This window comes from Phocoena sinus, chromosome 6 (assembly GCF_008692025.1).
Source record: "Phocoena sinus isolate mPhoSin1 chromosome 6, mPhoSin1.pri, whole genome shotgun sequence".
NCBI lineage: Eukaryota > Metazoa > Chordata > Mammalia > Artiodactyla > Phocoenidae > Phocoena > Phocoena sinus.
This window is the reverse complement of record NC_045768.1, coordinates 49932452-49952750: the sequence shown is the minus strand read 5'-3', so window position 1 is coordinate 49952750 and position 20299 is coordinate 49932452. Positions and strand designations below refer to the sequence as shown.

The 20299-nt window shown below is 38.2% G+C and overlaps 1 protein-coding gene across 9 annotated transcripts in view; it reads left to right on the top strand.

Annotated features, from left to right (window-relative positions):
- Window positions 1-20299, top strand: part of C6H9orf135 (chromosome 6 C9orf135 homolog) — a 127948-nt gene that overhangs the window by 66865 nt on the left and 40784 nt on the right. For 6 of the 9 annotated variants that reach the window (XM_032634948.1, XM_032634947.1, XM_032634951.1 and 3 more), the window contains 2 exons: window positions 9550-9668; window positions 10544-10603. In XM_032634948.1, coding sequence (XP_032490839.1) covers window positions 9550-9668; window positions 10544-10603 — 179 coding nt within the window. Of the gene's footprint in view, window positions 1-9549; window positions 9669-10543; window positions 10613-20299 lie in introns of all 9 variants that reach the window. The other 3 variants (XM_032634950.1, XM_032634949.1, XM_032634943.1) reach the window with 1 other exon arrangement.

Genomic DNA, 20299 nt, shown 5'->3' with positions numbered 1-20299 from the left:
GTAGTTGTGGTGCACGGGCTTAGTTGCTCTGTGGCATGTGGGATCTTCCCAGACCAGGGCTCGAACCCATGTGCCCTGCATTGGCAGGCAGATTCCTAACCACTGTGTCACCAGGGAAGTTCCTGGGTTTTCTTAAGTGTAGCACATATAGGAAGAGTTCATCTTGGAAGATTAGAAATTGGGACTTAAAAAAATTGATACTCAGGAAAATGGGGAAAAGAATGATATCATGAAGTACACATCCTATACACACATTAGATATCTTTTATATTACCATTTGACTCAAAGTAGATTTTATTATGCAAATTAAATGGAAATTTTAGTGATTAGCCTGTGAGTTGGTGCTGTGTTAATTTAGCTATCTCACATATCAAATTGCCAATCTCCAGTTTGTGATATATATATAAAGCCCCAAAGACTTTTAAACATATGGAAGTGCTTTTATAAATTATCCACCCTATGTCAGGTTATGAACATTTCTAGAACAAAGTGATTTTTTACATTAAGATGGTGTAGGATTAGGTTTGCCTATGTGCAACAGAAACCAAAAATCAACAGTGGCTCTGCATATAAGGTTTTATTCTTTTATGTAAAAAGTCTAGAGGATAGCAGGCCAGGACTGGTATGAAATTTCCATAAATTGTCAGAGACCTACTGCTTCTAGCTTCTTGCTCTGCCATCCCTTGTGTAGGGCCCAATATGGCTGCTGGAAACCTGTCATTATGTCCACATTCCATGCAGCAAGAAGAGAAACAGAAGCAGGACCTTTCCTGGAGGTTGTATATATTTATTCCATTTATGCCCTGCTGTCCAGAACCAGTCACTGGTCATATCTGTGTATAAGGGAGACTAGAAAATGTAGTCTGAAACCTCACGGGCCCAGCTAAAATTTGGGTGTTCTATTATTGATGAAGATGGGAAGTCTAATATTGGGGGATAACATTTACCTCTGATACAGGAAAGTTAACAGGAGGTTAAGAGTGGGCTCTGTCTTGTTTATGGTTTCCTTTGCTGTGCAAAAGCTTTTAAGTTTCATTAGGTCCCAGTTGTTTATTTTTGTTTTTATCTCCATTTCTCTAGGACGTGGGTCCAACAGGATCTTGCTGTGATTTATGTCATAGAGTGTTCTGCCTATGTTTTCCTCTAAGAGTTTGATAGTGTCTGGCCTTACATTTAGGTCTTTAATCCATTTTGATTTTATTTTTGTGTATAGTGTTAAGGAGTGTTCTAATTTCATACTTTTACATGTACCTGTCCAGTTTTCCCAGCACCACTTATTGAAGAGATTGTCTTTTCTCCATTGTGTATCCTTGCCTCCTTTGCCATAGATCAGTTGACCACAGGTGCGTGGGTTTATCTCTGGGCTTTCTATCCTGTTCCATTGATCTATATTTCTGTTTTTGTGCCAGTACCATACTGTCTTGATTACTGTAGCTTTGCAGTATGGTCTGAAATCAGGGAACCTGATTCCTTCAGCTCCATTTTTTGTTCTCAAGATTGCTTTGGCTATTCGGGGTCTTTTTTGTTTCCATACAAATTGGAATCTAAGGAAAAAAAAAAAGGTCATGAAAAACATAGGAGTAAGACGGGAATAAAGACACAGACCTACTAGAGCATGGACTTGAGGATATGGGGAGTGGGAAGGGTAAGCTGGGATGAATTGAGAGAGTGGCATGGACATATATACACTACCAAACGTAAAATAGATAGCTAGTGGGAAGCAACCACATAGCACAGTGAGATCAGCTCGGTGGTTTGTGACTGTTTGGAGGGGTGGGATGTGGAGGGTGGGAGGGAGGGAGACGCAAGAGAGAAGAGATATGGGAATATATGTATATGTATAACTGATTCACTTTGTTATAAAGCAGAAACTAACACACCATTGTAAAGCAATTATACTCAAATAAAGATGTTAAAAAAAAAAAAGTGGGCTCTGGAGTCAGATGGCTTCTTACTGATTCTTAGCTCCACCACTTACTAGGTTGTAACTTTGGTCAAGAGTTTACAGTTTTCCATGTCTTTATTTCCTTGGGTGTAAAGTGGGGATAGAGTTTTCATGAGCATTTAATGTGAAGACATTTAGAATGGTGTCTGGCCATGTGCTCTTGTTATTACCATTATCCCCATGATTTATTGCAACTCAACTAAGCTACAGCCAGGATAGCCTCTGGGTTTTATTTAATACTCTAGCTCTAGAACTTAGTAGGGTGCCTGGCACTTCAGAGATATGGATGGATGAATGAATAAAAGAGTCAGACTGCATGTTTTGAATTGTGGAACTTCTACTTTTCTCTCTAGTTTAGCTGGGCATTACTTTATCCCTTTCAGCCTCAGTTTTCCCTTCCTTAAAATGAAGATAAACTATGCCAAAGGTCCTTCCTTTCTCCCTCCAGATCCACTCTCCACCCTTCTCAACCCTGCTCTGTGCCAAGCAGTGTGACCTTTATGGGTTGCATCAGTGAGCTTTTTTGCCCTCTGGCCTCCTGTGAATTGCCAGGAATTGGCCTTTGGAAGGCACTGCCAGTTGATCAGCAGTGGGAGGAGAGTTGGCTTGGACATTTATTCCTGTGATTTCCTCCCTGCAGGGCCATGGTTTGGCAGTGGCTGTATGCTGTGGATTGAACATTTGTATCCTTCCCAAATTCAAATGTTAAAATTCTAACTCCTAGTGTGATAGACTTAGGAGATGGAGCATTTGGGAGGTGATTAATTCATGAGGGTGGAGTCCTCATGAATGAGATTAATGCCCTTATAAAAGAGACACCAGAGAGCTCCTTCCCCACTTCTGCCATTGTGAAGACACTGTGAAAAGATGGCTGTCTATCAGCTAGGAAGTAGGCACTCACCAGTCACTGCTAGTGCCTTGATCTTGGCTTTCCCAGCCTTCAGAACTGTGAGAAATAAATTTCTGTTGTTCATAAGCCACTTAGTCTGTGATATTTGTGACATAGCCAGAACAGACTAAAACACTGTGTCTGTTCTGAAAGCCACAAGTATCAAGTGACCCTCTCTTTACAGCTGTAGATCATTCTGGGTTCCATAACTGCCCTACCCTATGCCTCCCCAATATTGCTGTCTTCAGGGTGCTTCATCATTGTTTGTTTATTTTCTGAATTCTGGCCACACTTTTATAAATAGATTCTTTATTAAACTCTCTTCATTCCCCATTTGATTTTTCTTTTCCTTCCACCATGATGATTGATATACAACACTCAGGGTTGCTTTAAGTATTTAGGGGAATAACATATATAAAGTGCTTAATATGGTGTCTGATACAGAATAAGTAGTCAATAAACTTAAGAACCACTAGTGCTGTTATCTATTTCCTTTTCATACTCATTATTTCAGTTTGGCAATATTTTTGTTTCATATAATTTTCAATGGTGTTGATTGATTTACTGAAATATTTTACTGTCAAAAATGATGAGCTTCACAGAAAGAGAGACAAAATGAAAAGGCAGAGGACTATGTACCAGATGAAAGAACAACATAAAACCCCAGAAAATCAACTAAATGAACTGGAGATAGGCAACCTTCCAGCAAAAGAATTCAGAATAATGATAGTGAAGATGATCCAGGACCTCAGAAAAAGAATGGAGGCAAAGGTCGAGAAGATGGAAGAAATGTTTAACAAAGACCTAGAAGAATTAAAGAACAAACAGAGATGAAAAAACAATAACTGAAATGAAAAATACACTAGAAACAATCAATAGCAGAATAACTGAGGCAGAAGAATGGATAAGTGACCTGGAAGACAGAATGATGGAAATCACTGCCAAGGAACAGAATAAAGAAAAAAGAATGAAAATAAATGAGGACAGCCTAAGAGACCTCTGGGACAACATTAAACACACCAACATTCACATTAAAGGCGTCCCAAAAGGAGAAGAGAGAGAGAAAGGACCCAAGAAAATATTTGAAGAGATTATAGTCGAAAACTTCCCTAACATGGGAAAGGAAATAGCCACCCAGTCCAGCAATCGCAGAGAGTCCCAAGCAGGATAAACCCAAGGAGAAACATGCCGAGACACATAGTAATCAAACTGACAAAAATTAAAGACAAAGAAAAATTATTAAAAGCAACAAGGGAAAAATGAAAAATAATATACAAGGGAACTCCCATAAGGTTAACAGCTGATTTCTCAGCAGAAATCCTATAGGCCAGAAGGGAGTGGCACGATATATTTAAAGTGATGAAAGGGAAGAACCTACAACCAAGATTACTCTACCCAGCAAGGATCTCATTCAGATTCAATGGAGAAATCAAAAGCTTTACAGACAGGCAAAAGCTAAGAGAATTCAACACCACCAAACCAGCTCTACAGCAAATGCTAAAGGAACTTCTTTAAGTGGGAAACAAAAGAGAATAAGAGGACCTACAAAAACAAACCCAAAACAATTAAAATGGTAATAGGAACATACATATTGATAATTACCTTAAAAGTGAATGGATTAAATGCTCCAACCAGAAGACACAGGCTGGCTGAAACAAGACCCTTATATATGCTGTCTATAGGAGACCCACTTCAGACAGAGGGACACATACAGACTGAGTGTGAGGGGATGGAAAAGATATTCCATGCAAATGGAAATCAAAAGAAAGCTGGAGTAGCAATACTCATATCAGATGAAACAGACTTTAAAGAATGTTACAAGAGACAAGGAAGGACACTACATAATGATCAAGGGATCAATCCAAGAAGAAGATGTAACAATTATAAATATATATACACCCAACATAGGAGCACCTCAATACATAAGGCAAATGCTAACAGCTATAAAAGAGGAAATCGACAGTAACACAATAATAGTTGGGGACTTTAACACCTCACTTACACCAATGGACAGATCATCCAGACAGAAAATAAGGAAACAGAAGCTTTAAATGACACAATAAACCAGATAGATTTAATTGACATTTATAGGACATTCCATCCAAAAACAGCAGATTACAGTTTCTTCTCAAGTGCACATGGAACCTTCTCCAAGATTGTTCACATCTTGGGTCACAAATCAAGCCTCAGTAAATATAAGAAAATTGAAATCATATCAAACATCTTTTCTGACCACAACACTATGAGATTAGAAATCAATTACAGGGAAATAAAACATAAAAAACACAAACACATGGAGGCTAAACAGTACGTTACTAAACAACCAAGAGATCACTGAAGAAATCAAAGAGGAAATCAAAAAATAACTAGAGACAAATGACAATGAAAACATGATGATCCAAAGCCTATGGGATGCAGCAAAAGCAGTTCTAAGAGGGAAGTTTATAGCAATACAATCTTACCTCAAGAAATAAGAAAAATCTCAAATAAACAATCTAACCTTACACCTAAAGGAAATAGAGAAAGAAGAACGAACAAAACCCAAAGTTAGTAGAAGGAAAGAAATCATAAGGATCGGAGCAGAAATAAATACAGTAGCAAAGATCAATAAAACTAAAAGCTGGTTCCTTGAGAAGATAAATGAAATTGATAAACCTTTAGCCAGACTCATCAAGAAAAAGTGGGAGAGGACTCATATCAATAAAATTAGAAATGAAAAAGGGGAAGTTACAATGGACATCACAGAAATACAAAGCATTGTAAGGGACTACTACAAGCAACTCTATGCCAATAAACTGGACAACCTGGAAGAAATGGAAAAATTCTTAGAAAGGTATAACCTTCCAAGACTGAATCAGGAAGAAATAGAAAATATGAACAGACCAATCACAAGTAATGAAATTGAAACTGTGATTAAAAATCTTCCAAGAAACAAAAGTCCAGGACAAGATGGCTTCACAGGTGAATTCTATCAAACATTTAGAGAAGAACTAACACCCATCCTTCTCAATCTATTCCAAAAAGTTGCAGAAGAAGGAACACTCCCAAATTCATTCTAGAAGGCTACCATCACCCTGATACCAAAACCAGACAAAGATACTACAAAAAGAGAAAATTACAGACCAGTATCACTAATGAGTATAGATGCAAAAATCCTCAACAAAATACTAGCAAGCAGAATCCAGCAACACATTAAAAGGATCATACCCCATGATCAAGTGGGATTTATCCCAGGGATGCAAGGATTCTTCAATATACGCAAATCAATCAATGTGATAAACCATATTAACAAATTGAAGAATAAAAACCATATGATCATCTCAATAGATGCAGAAAAAGCTTTTGACAAAATTCAACACCCATTTATGAAAAAAACTCTCCAGAAAATAGGCATAGAGGGAACCTACCTCAACATAATAAAGGCCATATATGACAAAACTACAACTAATATCATTCTCAATGGTGAAAAACTGAAATAATTTCCTCTAAGATCAGGAACAAGACAAGGATATCCACTCTCGGCACTCTTATTCAACATAGTTTTGGAAGTCCTAGCCATGGCCATCAGAGAAGAAAAAGAAATAAAGGGAATACAAATTGGAAAAGAAGAAGTAAAACTGTCACTGTTTGCAGATGACATGATACTATATGTAGAAAATCCTAAAGATGCCAACAGAAAACTACTAAAGCTAATCAATGAATTAGGTAAAGTTGCAGGATACAAAATTAATGCACAGAAATCTCTCTCATTCCTATATGCTAACAATGAAAGATCAGAAAGAGAAATTAAGGAAACAATCCCATTCACCATTGCAGCAAAAAGAATATAATACCTAGGAATAAAGCTACCTACGGAGGTAAAATACCTGTACTCAGAAAACTATAAGACACAGATGAAAAAATCAAAGATGACACTATCAGATGGAGAAATATACCATGTTTTTGGATTGGAAGAATCAATATTGTAAAAATGACTATACTACCCAAAGCAATCTACAGATTCAATACAATTCCTATCAAATTACCAATGGCATTTTTTACAGAAGTAGAACAAAAAATCTTAAAATTTGTATGGAGACACAAAAGACCCTGAATAGCCAAAGCAATCTTGAGGGAAGAAAACAGAGCCAGAGGAATCATACTCCCTGACTTCAGACTATACTACAAAGCTACAGTAATCAAGACAATATGGTACTGGCACAAAAACAGACATATAGATCAATGGAACAGGATAGAAAGCCCAGAGATAAACCCACGCACCTGTGGTCAACTGATCTATGGCAAAGGAGGCAAGGATACACAATGGAGAAAAGACAATCCCTTCAATAAGTGGTGCTGGGAAAACTGGACAGCTACATGTAAATGAATGAAATTAGAACACTCCCTAACACCCTACACAAAAATAAACTCAGAATGGATTAAAGACCTGAATGTTAGACCAGACACCATAAAACTCTTAGAGGAAAACATACAACACTCTTTGACATAAAACATAGCAAGATCTTTCTTGACCCACCTCCTAGAGTAATGGAAATAAAAACAAAAAGAAACAAGTGGGACCTAATGAAACTTCAAAACTTTTGCACAGCAAAGGAAACTATAAATAAGATGAAAAGACAACCCTCAGAATGGGAGAAAATATTTGCAAATGAATCAATGAACAAAGAATTAATCTCCAAAATATATAAACAGCTCATGCAGCCCAATATTTAGAAAACAAACAATCCAATCCAAAAATTGGCCAAAGGCCTAAATAGACATTTCTCCAAAGAAGACATACAGATGGCCAAGAGGCACATGGAAAGATGCTCAGCGTCACTAATTATTAGAGAAATGCAAATCAAAACTACAATGAGGTATCACCTCACACCAGTTAGAATGGGCATTATAAGAAAACCTACAAACAACAAATGCTGGAGAGGTTGTGGAGAAAAGGCAACCCTCTTGCACTGTTGATGGGAATGTAAATTGATACAGCCACTATGGAGAACAGTTCTGAGGTTCTTTAAAAAACTTAAAATAGAATTGCCATATGACCCAGCAATCCCACTACTGGGCACATACCCAGAGAAAACCATAGTTCAAAAAGACACATGCTCCCCAATGTTCATTGCAGCACTATAGACAATAGCCAGATCATGGAAGCAACCTAAATGCCCATCTATAGACAAATGGATAAAGAAGATTTGGTACATATATACAATGGAATATTACTCAGCCATAAAAGGAACGAAATTGGGTTATTTGTAGAGACGTGGATGGACCTAGAGATTGTCATACAGAGTGAAGTAAATCAGAAAGAGAAAAACAAATATTGTATATTTACGCATATATGTGGAATCTAGAAAAATGGTACAGGTGAACTGGTTTGCAAGGCAGAAATAGAGACACAGATGTAGAGAACAAACGGATGGACACCAAGGAGGGAAAGTGGGGGTGGTGGTGGTGGCGGTGGGATGAACTGGGAGATTGGGATTGACATATATACTCTAATATGTATAAAATAGATAACTAGTAAGAACCTGCTGTATAAAAGTAAATAAATCAATAAAATTTTAAAAAATGATGAGAGCATATCTAAGGTTAATTTTGGGGTCAACCTTATACCTTAAAACAAAATGATACCTAGTAATTTTTTCCCTAAAAGATAATGTCTTATTTTTCGTTAAAGTATAAAATATGAAGCCCAATACAGTGTCCCCTGCCATTGACTTGTGAACTTTGGAATCTATGAGGAAGAGTAGTTGAGCTAAGAGTACAGGAGTCAGAGCTAGGAAATTAGGCTTGGAGGCTGGTGATTTAGAAGGTTGAGGTCTTAGGGGGCAGTGGTCATAGAAGCCTAGGAGGAGACCAGGGAGCCAGGATCAGAGACTACAGTTAAAATTGCTTTGTATAGGATGGGTTCTTAGTTTTACAGAGCCTTTTTATACTTAACAAAAATGGACCAAAGGAATTTGACTCTAGCTATGATACTCTTGCAGCTGAAGTCTCCAAATTTCTAAACAGTAGTTTATCTTTTCTGAACAAATCTAGTGGAATTAATGTGATCTTGGGCTTCATTGGATGTCTTAGGGAAGCTAGTCTTCAAATTTGGAGAAAGTAGTTGGTTTCTCGGTGGTGGTGAGTTCTGAATCTCTGCTGTGAACCTCCACATTTGTGGTCTTCTAGAGTTTTGTATGGGAAGAATATTGAATCCTCAGCATCCATTTTTTTCTGAGATCCTCTAGATATTACCATGATGCTTCTGCAATTGACTTTAGTACACCCTGTAATTATCAGGTTTTTCTCATAGTGATTAATTGCTTGATAATTCATTGAATTATCCTCTGTGATAGATAATGGATAATGATGATGGTTTCTGAAGTCCTATGTGATTTACAAAGTGATTGGTACATTTTCTTACTTAGAGAAGTTAAAATATACTAATCTTGAGAAGGAAATAGAAAGCAAATAAGCATTGGAATGTAGTTGAATGCGGTACTTTCCATTTCATGGAAATACCAACTTGATTTTTATTTTCCAACAAAACATAGTAAAGAATTGCCACTTTCACATATTTATGATGTAATCGTTGACTGCTTTGGGACATTTCTTATTTTTTAATGTTAATGGAGTCAACAATTAAAATCAGAATGTACTTCAGAAATATATTTTAATAACTGAGCATTTGTGGCAATTCATTTATTTTCCTTGTATGCGGCTTTTATTTTTCCAGATTTGGATATCAGAAACACATGAGAAAATGGCACAAGTTTGTTTAAACACAGAATTGGCTGAAATAAAGAGCAAGGCTTTATTGAATGAGGAAACAATGAGCTCTGGAATTATTGAAAGGTATGCTTCATACTGTCCTTTGCTTAGAACAGGCACATTCAGGAAAGGGTTTATATAAGTAGTGAAGAGGTATAGTGGCCCCAGGTACATATTACAGGACCACATCAAGCACAATGAACACATCTCAAGCTTCCATGCTTTCTGTTCATGCTGTTCCCTCTGTTTGGAATTCCTTTCCCTTGTTTGTTTGCCAATCAGCACTACGCATTCTAGGTCCCTCTAAAATGTCATTTCCCGTTTACACATTGTTTTCTGGTCCTGGTTCTGACGACTTAGGTTTGAACCCCATCTCCACAATTTACTTGTGAAAATTATGCGGTATCTATAATCCTCAGTTCATAAAATGGGAATTATGAAAGTATCTACTTTATAGGGTTGTTTTAAGTTTAGATGAAAAGTATGAAATGTGCATAAAAATACTGCCTGACATGCAGTAAGAATTAGGTAAGCTGTCATTAATCAGAATTAATTGCTCTCATATTCTTGCTCTCTGAGCATTTTGTTTATGTTCTACATAGCAGTTGGACTTACATTCAAGTTATTTATATGAAAGTGTTTCCTCTGAGATTGTTCCTTGAGGGTAGGAACTGTTTCTTAGTCACATCTGTAGTCCTGCAGCCTGGCATAGCGCCTTTCCGTGGAAATGTGTGACATAGACTTCATCTTGTATTGTAGTTATTGGACAAAATGCTGAAATTTCTTTCCATTTACTTGCTGGGACATTTTAGTTTGCAAAGTGCATTAAAGTTGCAAACATGGAAATCCTTTAAAAATATTATAATAAAAATTCAGCTCCCAAATTAGTTTTATATAGCTCTGAAAGTTTATAAATATCAACTTGACATGTTTTCTAAAAATTGTTATCTTGTTTCCAGGGGCACTGGATTGCCAGCCACAGGTTTTGGAGCTCTCTTTCCTAGACACCCATCAGATTGGTACGAAATGTTCAAAATGTTTGTAGTCCCTAAACTGCTGCAGATTGCACAAAATGTTTCTTAATGGTTCAGGAGATTTGTTTGCAGGGGTGAAGGAGTGAGGGGTGAACCAGGGTCAACAAAGTACCCTTTATGTGCCATCTTACAGACTTCTTTCCTTTTTTTAAAAAAATTGTGTTTATTTTTTTCCAACTTATTAATACCAACAAACCTGTTAGAAGAAAAATAGATTATCATTTAAAAACAATTATAAACAGTGATATGTGTGTGTGTGTACAAAAAAATCAGCATTAGACTTCTTTCCTTTAACAAAAGTTTTTTCCCATCAATATGCAAGCAATAATAATATAGTAGTCAATACTCATTATTTGTAGATTCTATACTTACAAATTCTCTTACTTGCTAAAATTTATTTTTAACCCCCAAATCAATACTAAGGGTGCTGTTGCAGTCATTAATGGATATACATAAAGTGGCAAAAAATCTGAGCCACCCAATGCACACATTCTCAGCTGAGGTGGAACAAGGCAAGACTCTGCCTTCTTGGTCCAACTCTCATACTGTATGCAAGTGTCCTTTTCATGGTCATGTATTTTTTTTGCATTTTTTTGTGTTTTTTGTTGGTGATTTTGCTGTTTGAAATGGCTTCCAAGTGTAGTGCTAAAGTGCTATCTAGTGTTTCCAAGGGCAAGAAGGCTGTGATGTGCCTTATGAAGAAAATAGGTGTGTTAGATAAGCTTCATTCAGGCATGAGTTACAGTGTGGTTGGCCATATTCAACATTAATGAGGCAACTATATAATGATAAAATGTCTCAAACAGAAACACACATAAAACCAAGGTATGTATTGATTGGTTGATGAAAATGTTGTGACCAGAGGCTTGAAGGAACCTAGCTCTGTATTTCCTACAGAGCTAGGAAGGGGTTCAGGATTTGCTAATTCAGTGTTCACAGTGGCTTTATAGAATATTACTGTGAATAATGAGAATTGAATGTATAGCAAGAAACTACTATTCTTTACTGATACATAAATTTCTTTTGGGGGCAGCATGACTTGTTACTACAGAAACGAAATTTCCACTCATCTTTCTAAAGAAGACAAACTTTCATAATTTCTGTAATGATAAATAGATAAGTGATGAAATATAGGTACTTACAAGCATGAAAAAATTCTAAGTGTTGGATTGTGTATTATGAAGATATGAGTACATATCATCAGTGGAAATTTAGATGTTTTTGCTTCCTTTGAGAGCTATCTGGCATTAGAGCTAACCTGTTCTGCAGAGTCTGCCTAGGGTGGGGGTGGAGAGTACCCTAAATAATAATGCCCCACCCCATTTCATAGTCATCTGTTATAATTTTGGCCGGGTGTTTTAAACTGCGGGTTCTAATCTTCATTACTCCTGCAAGGCTGGCCTGGTCTGTGTCCCCTACAGCCTGCTGTAGCATCTCTTAAGTAGGCTGGAGGATCCACAGGGAGTATTCCCAGAATGATCGTTGAGGAGGTGGGCTTCTGGCTTCTATCAAGGTGATGAACTAAAAACATCCTACTGGCTCCATTTCTTGCACTGAAATCTAGAAATTCCAATAAAGACATGGGTAGACAGAATGAATCCAGAGGCAGACTTTGACAGCTATATCAAAACTCTGAGAAAATCTTTAGAAAATGATGCGCTAGAGCAGAAGATTGCTGAGGGATGGGATGAAGGGAGAAGAGAGAAGGCAGGGTTGAGGTCTCTACATGGAGACTTGGGCCAACCCAGGGTGAGAGCTGTAATCTCAGTGGGCCAGGCTTGGATAGGAGCTGAAAAAGGCTTATCTATTGCGTTTTCAAACTTGGATTATATGCTCCAAGTTGGATTTTTCTGCATTGATTTTGACTGCTGTTTTCAGCCCAGGACAGAAAATGAGACACCCAGGGCTTTACATAATAGAAATTTTGATGCCAGCAACCTACCTCCCTGCAGCTCTGACCTCAGCATTGAGATCTATAATGCCAGTACAGATAGCCAGGAGGACCCTGAGTTGTCTTCCCCAACTCCAGTTAGGGAAAGCAATCTCGGATATAGAGGAACTAGGCAGTATATCTTGAGGAGAAAGAAATGCCAGGGAAAATAAGTGCAGTTAAGCCCAGAGAAGTGCAGTAGAGGCACTCAACTCATATCTCCTATGCATACACTGAAGACACCAGCTAAGCCTCACTTTTCAGTGGACCACTTATGTGGTCATCAAAAGCAGAGGCACACATTAAAAAAAAAAAAAAAAAAGCAGAGGCAACTGATCGTCTTAGTAATAATACAGATGAATTCCAGGTCTTAAAAAAATATCATGACACATGTAAAGAACAAAAGCATCATGAAGAATGAAAAGATATAGGCAACCTATACCAGATGAAGTAGACCTGATGGAACAAATGTAATAGGAATTTAAAACCAATGGAACCGAAATTTAAAGCTTTATTACTTAGAGAAATAAAGACAGTTACAAAATAAAATAAAATAATAAAAATCAGGTTGACATTAACTTCCCAACAGCAACACTGGATGCAAGAGCATAATATTAAAATATTGAAGGAAAAGAATTTTGAACCCAGAATTATTTAAATGTGAGAGTCAAATAAAGATATCTTCAGGCATATGAGGACTGGTTTCAGACTTACTATCCTGCCACAAATAGCTACAGGACTGAGCAAAACATATTAGGCAACTGTTGTCAAGGGTTGGATAGCAACCAGTGTGGTTCTGTGCTCCTGAAGATGAGATGTGAGCATCACTTATGCACTGAAGTCACTTTTCCTGGCTGCAGCGCAGTGGGGTGAGCCCATGAGTAGAGCAGTGTTATTGTTGAGCTGGGAGATGGGAATAGGAATTTAGAGCTTCTGATGTAACTGGAATTTGTAGGATACAGTATTGGACAGAAGGAAGTTGTGTTTGGAGATGGGAACAGTAGTCTGCATGGGATTTCCCTCAGGTTCTTAGTCAGGGGCTGGGCTCTGCATGCACTATCAAAATAGTACATACTCCTGCTTTTAAAAAATCAAATAGAACTGTCTATAGTGTATTCTAAAATTTCACAATGGTACTCCTTCCTGCATGGTAGTATTGTGTAGTGGGCTTTAGGGCTCCATTACCTGCTTTCAAATCCTGGCCCTGCCGCTTACTAGCTGTGTGAACTTGGGCTAATTGCCTAACCATTTTGTACCTCATTTTTCTTCATCTGTAAAATGGGGATGATAATTATAAAGCCACCATGTTATAGGGTTGTTGTGACAATTAAGCAAGTCAATACATGTAAAACAGTTAAAGTAGTAATTTGTACATACATGGTAAATGCTATGTAGATCAGCTGGGCTAGACACTTGGCAAACCCTTTTCATCTAGAAACACATATCTATCAGTTCAGGAAAATATTCTTTTTTTTTTTTTTTTTTTTGCGGTACGCGGGTCTCTCACTGTTGTGGCCTCTCCTGTTGCGGAGCACAGGCTCCGGATGTGCAGGCTCAGTGGCCACGGCTCACGGGCCCAGCCGCTCCGCGGCACGAACCCGTGTCCCCTGCATCAGCAGGCGGACTCTCAACCACTGCGCCACCAGGGAAGCCCTCAGGAAAATATTCTTTATTTATTTCATTGATGATTTATACCCTCCATTTTCTCTGTTCTCACGTTTTGGAAATCCTTTATGTGGATGTTGGTTTGCCTGGCCTGGTTCTCTAATTTTCTCATCTTCTCTCTATTTTATATTTATCTTTATTGTCTACTTTACTCACTGTGTCTTCAACCCTACTATTGAGTTCTCTTTTTGTTTTCTGAATCCTTTCTGTTTTTATAGAATCCTTTTTTGTTGTTTGTTTCATGACTGAACTATCTTATCTGTGTGGGGATGTTAATAGTTTGTTTTCGTTAATTCTTTTCTTCATGCATCGTATCTATTTCCTCCAAGATACTTTTTATTAGTTTGCCTTTTATTTGTTTGCTTGGTCTCTATCTTCCATACTAGAAGCTTTCCTCAGATGTTTGGTAATTAATTCTTGGTTCTCTGTGCATGATTAAGAGATGAGGGTCAGAACCTGTGTGTGAAGCTTGTTGATTTGGAGCTTCCCTGGAGGAATCTAGGTGGGCCATTTTTTTTTTTGTAGAAGTCCTGGTATCAGTATTTTTAGTCTTTCCTCACGGACTAGTCACATTCCCCAGAGGAAGTTCCCCAAATTGCCCATCTGAATGGCGAAGGGCTGGTGCCTGTGTTCTTGAAGTGAGTAGGGCAATTGGCTAGGACATCAATATTAATCCTTCGTCGTGTATGGTCACCGAACTGTGTTGTTGGTCAAGAACTTTCTCTTTTTCCCTTCCTAGTGAATAAATTTCTAGTTTCCTGCTGGAGTAGGGGAGGGGCCATTATCCAGCAGTAGGGTGTGGAGGAGGAGCCCGGAGCTCATATTCTTCTCTAACAGCTGTCCCCCAATCCTCCTTTGCTGATTTGGGATTTATTCAGCTTTCTGCTAAGTCATAGACCAGTCGTCCATCTCTTGAGGTTCCAAAATTTATTTCTCTTGTCCCTTTTCTGTTCTCCTTGTTCTTGTGGGTTTATTTTTACTTTTTTGAGTAACTTTGATTTTAGTGGAGCTTTTTGAGGAAGCAAGATTTGATGTGTACATTAAATCTTAACCCTGAAGTCGTTCAGTCTCATCTGAAATGTCACCTCCTCCAGAGGATGTTCTCCTTGTTCTTGTGGGTTTATTTTTATTTTTTTTTTGAGTATCTTTGATTTTAGTGGAGCTTTTTGAGAAAGCAAGAATCGATGTGTACATTCAATTTTAACCCTGAAGTCATTCAGTCTCATCTGAAATGTCACCTCCTCCAGAGGACCTTCCCTTCCTATTGCCAGCCTATCTGATAGGTCCCTTGTGGGTGTTCATAGCACCATGTACTTCTTTTATCCTTACACTATTCATTTAGGTTGATGTTACTTATATTCTTATTTGTCTTTCTTTCTGAATTCAGTGCTCTGAAGCGCAAGGCTGTCGCAACTCTCCCCCAGTCTTAACAGAGAGCCTGACCTGCAGCAGATATAATTAATTTCTTGAATGAACCAGTTAGTTATTTCTGATGTTGAACAGCAAATTATAATGGAAAAGGGGTATGACTAATTCCTATTTTACTTGATTTAGGACTTTAAGGCCTGAAGAGCCAAAGTTGTTCTCAATTCTATTCTGGTAAATACATTAAATGACAAGGTCTTTTAGAAAATCAGCCCTTATTAGTTTGAAATGCTAGAATTACTTGTTTGTTTTACTTGATTCACAAGTATTAGCAAAGAAATAAATACATGAGCACCATCAACCAACCTCCACTAATTCCATATGTAATTCTTTCTTTCAGTTAATGTACACTGATTATAGGATGTTCCATACCATGGAATGCTGTGGTGTTTTATTTCTTATTTATTTTTATTTTTAAAAAAATAAATTTATTTTATTTATTTTTGGCTGCGTTGGGTCTTCATTGCTGCACGCGGGCTTTCTCTAGTTGCAGTGAGCGGGGGCTACTCTTCATTGCGGTGTGCAGGCTTCTCATTGTGGTGGCTTCTCTCTGTTGCGGAGCATGGGCTCTAGGCGCACGGGCTCAGTATTTGTGGTGCATGGGCTTAGTTGCTCTGTGGCGTATGGGATTTTCCAGGACCAGGGCTCGAACCCATGTCCCCTGCATTGGCAGGTGGATTCTTAACCACTGCGCCACCAGGGAAGCCCAATGTGGTGTTTTAGAATCTGCTCTCTTGAATATTAAATATTCTTTTGCTTCTTGCCAACTGTACAGCTGTAGGAGTTAAATGTCAACTTTAAAAGGCAACGAATAAAAATGAGTTTGCTCAATGGACCAAAATAATGTGCTTCAACTTATAAAAGAAAAGCTGTAATCATAATGTAAATTTAAGGTTACCTCAGTGGAAAAAATCAGAATATAGGTATAGCTTTGTTATTAAGGAGACATTAATCAGATGCATTTATCTTAATTTTAGATAACATCCATTATGTGGTGATGGCATTTGACAGTCTGTTTCTTTTCTCACATCTCAAGCAATAGCCCACCTACTTTATTTTGAACCAATGTGATGGAGACGCAACACTGTTCTTCCTTAAATTGGCGGCAAACATCTCAGTGGAACATAGTGAAAATCAGAACAACTAGAATGTTTGACACCACTGGACTTATCACTCCTCACCTAAACTAGAGAAAAGGGCTTGGTGGATAATTCCTTCCACATATGTCACAGATGGAGATAAATTTTAAACAAATCCAATATATGGAACAGTCAGGTTGAGACCAAAAGTGATATTGATGACTTACACTTTAAAAATGAGATCAGTATGCTTTGAGGCTAGATTGAACTCATCCAGAACTAGAGTTATTGCTTCTCTTGACAGTCGATCGCATCAGTGAGTTACCAAGAAATTGGCGTTGGCCAGTGATGGAAGGGGTGAAATCAAGGAGGCTCAAAGACCTCTTAGACATTAACAGTGCTCTTATGGTCTCAAATGGATACAGCTGCATGTTTAGGGGTCTCTAACACACATTACTTTTACTACATGGATAGAGACTTTAAAGTTGTAGAAAAGTAGTGAGGCACATTGCCTTTAAGGCACATAGGAAAAGTGGATTGGAACACGAAGATGTAATTTAATTTAAGAGTCTTTCTTTGCCCTCCTACCTTGTTCTCAAGAATCCTCAAGGAACGTTCACTTAATTTGGAAGTACTCTTTATGAGGCATGGAAAACTCACTCACTAATTATCAGAAGGCTCCTCGATGTCTGATTATCTAATACAAAATCACATGATTTGTCTGTAGAACCAGACAGTTGTAGCTGATTTATTCTAAGAAGGTTTTCCACATATAGTATCTCTACTGTGTCTGTGACCATTTAACAAACAAAAAACAAGAAAGCAAAATGATAGAACAACAGAACAAAAACTATGTAAAGCAAATCCAATTTTGAAAGAGATATAGTATAAATATAATTTTAAGATCTTATTTCTCAGAAACCCTTATTTAAATATACATATATAACTGTATGTGGTCCTGGGATAATGGTTCACAGGAGAAGTTCTTTTTTTTTTTTTTTTTACTGGAAAAAGCCAATTGTGGCATAGAATATTTGCTGGGTGAGAAGCAGGTCCATGGGCTCCTGGGTCAGTTTGAGGTCAGCCCAGAAGTACTGACCACCTACTAGAGGATAGAGAAGAAGCAAGGTAGACCTCTCATAAGGTCAGCTCTAACTAATGTGTCCTGTCATTTTTGCTAAATTTCATTGCCTTCTGGTGGTAGTGATTAGTGTTTATTGTTGAAATTTTATGATAAATGTGCCTAGTTTCCAGAATCATCCAAACATTTATGTGATCCACATGACGGGAGAAGAAAGAAATTAGTAGTGTTTTAGATCACTGGGTAGCTTTCTGGACATAGTGTGGTTTTTAAGAAAGGGTGTAGGAAAATAGGAGACCTGGATTCTACTTTGGGACCTATACTAAACCTGCTATGTGACTTTGTGCTGGCTAATAACCCTCTCTGGGCTCCAGTTGTTTCCATCTGGAAAATGAGAGGATTGAACCAATTAATCTGTAAAGTCCTTTCCTGCTCTAAAATTTTATGGTTCTAAAGGAGAAAGGCATCTGTAGTCACATAAATGGACAAGTTAAATGCGGCCACAAAGTAGGTGAGGGGCTTCTCTGGTGACGCAGTGGTTGAGAGTCCGTTTGCGAATGCAGGGGACGCGGGTTCTTGCCCCGGTCCGGGAAGATCCCACATGCCACGGAGCGGCTGGGCCCGTAAGCCATGGCCACTGAGCCTGCGCATCCAGAGCCTGTGCTCCGCAACAGGAGAGGCCACAACAGTGAGAGGACCACGTACCACAAAAAAAAAAAAAAAAAAGTAGTTCAGACGGTTACGTTTTCATTGTTGGCAGAGAGCACTTATCCATATGTGTGTAGAGTGATTGCCTCACAGCAGCAGTAGCAAGCTTAGGCCACAGTTTAAACTCTCTCAATTTACTCCTCTCACTGGAGCATTTAACGTTTGCAAAACCTTTAGCCCTCTTCAGAGGAAAGGGACTGAATATGAATAGCAGGAGGTTTTTTTTTTTGTTTTTTCTCAAAGTGCAAGGCATTTACTTTCTTTTCTACTCAGGGGCTTGTGTTGTGTCTTGTCTCTTGGTAAAATACCACCCAGTTGTTGGACATTTGTCCATAAGAAAAAGAGTTTAGAAATTGCCGTATGGTGATGGTGATGAGGATAACAACAAAGAAAATGTGGACAAGAGAATGGTGTGGTGAAAAGACTATGGAATGAGAATGAGACAGACCTGAATTCAATTCTATCTTTTTTTAATTTATTTATTTTTGGCTGTGTTGGGTCTTCGTTGCTGTGCGCGGGCTTCCTCTAGTTGTGGCGAGTGGGGGCTACTCTTCGCAGTGGTGCGGGGGCTTCTCATTGCGGTGGCTTCCCTTGTTGTGGAGCACGGGCTCTAGGTGCGTGGGCTCAGTAGTTGTGGTGTGTGAGCGCTGGAGTGCAGGCTCAGTAGTTGTGGCACATGGGCTTAGTTGCTCTGTGACATGTGGGATCTTCCTGGACCAGGGATCGAACCCGTGTCCCCTGCATTGGCAGGGGGATTCTTAACCACTGTGCCACCAGGGAAGTCCTTTGAATTCAATTCTTGATACCCTTTCTTTTTTAAAAAAAATTATTTTATTGAAGTATAGTTGATTTACAACGTTGTGTTAATTTCTGTTGTACAGCAAAGTGATTCAGATATATATATATCATACACATATATGGGTATATATATATACATATGCATATTCTTTTGCATATTCTTTTCCATTATGGTTTATCACAGAATATTGAATATAGTTCCCTGTGCTATACAGTAGGACCTTGTTTTTTAATCCATTCTATATATAATAGTTTGCATCTGCTAAACCCAAACTCCCAATCCATCCCTCCTCCTTGGCAAACCACAAATCTGTTCTCTATGTCTGTGAGTCTGTTTCTGTTTTGTAGATAAGTTCATTTTTGTCATATTTTAGATTCCGCATATAAGTGATATCATATAGTATTTGTCTTTCTCTTTCTGATTTACTTCACTTAGTATGATAATCTCTGTGTCCATCCATGTTGCTGCAAATGGTGTTATTTCTTTCATTTTTATGGCTAATATTCCATTGTATATAGATACCACATCTTTTTTATCCATTCATCTGTCGATGGATATTTAGGTTGTCTCCATGTCTTGGCTATTATGAATAGTGCTGCTATGAGCATATGGGTGCATGTATCTTTTTGTTGATTCCCCTTCTTATTTGTTGTAGGACCTTTTATTTCTGAGTGTCCAGCTTTCTTCTTTTGGATAACATTCTCTCCCCCATTCAGTGCAGTCCAGTTAGTCTGTATGATAAATGGGCTGATTCTGTTCTCCACTCCCACCTCCCCACAAACCCAAATGTTGGGCATATGACCCAGGCCAGGTCAATCAGAAGCACTCTAGGATAGTAATCAGAGTTTTCAGCAAGGTGCCCTCTAGTGCTCCAGGTGACAAGTTACAGAGGGCATCTTGCTGCTGCTAGTGGAGCTTCTATCTGTAAATGAAGCTAAGCAGAGGTGTGGAAAAAGAGTTCCGATTATATTCTTTTTATGTGAGCTGGTATTTC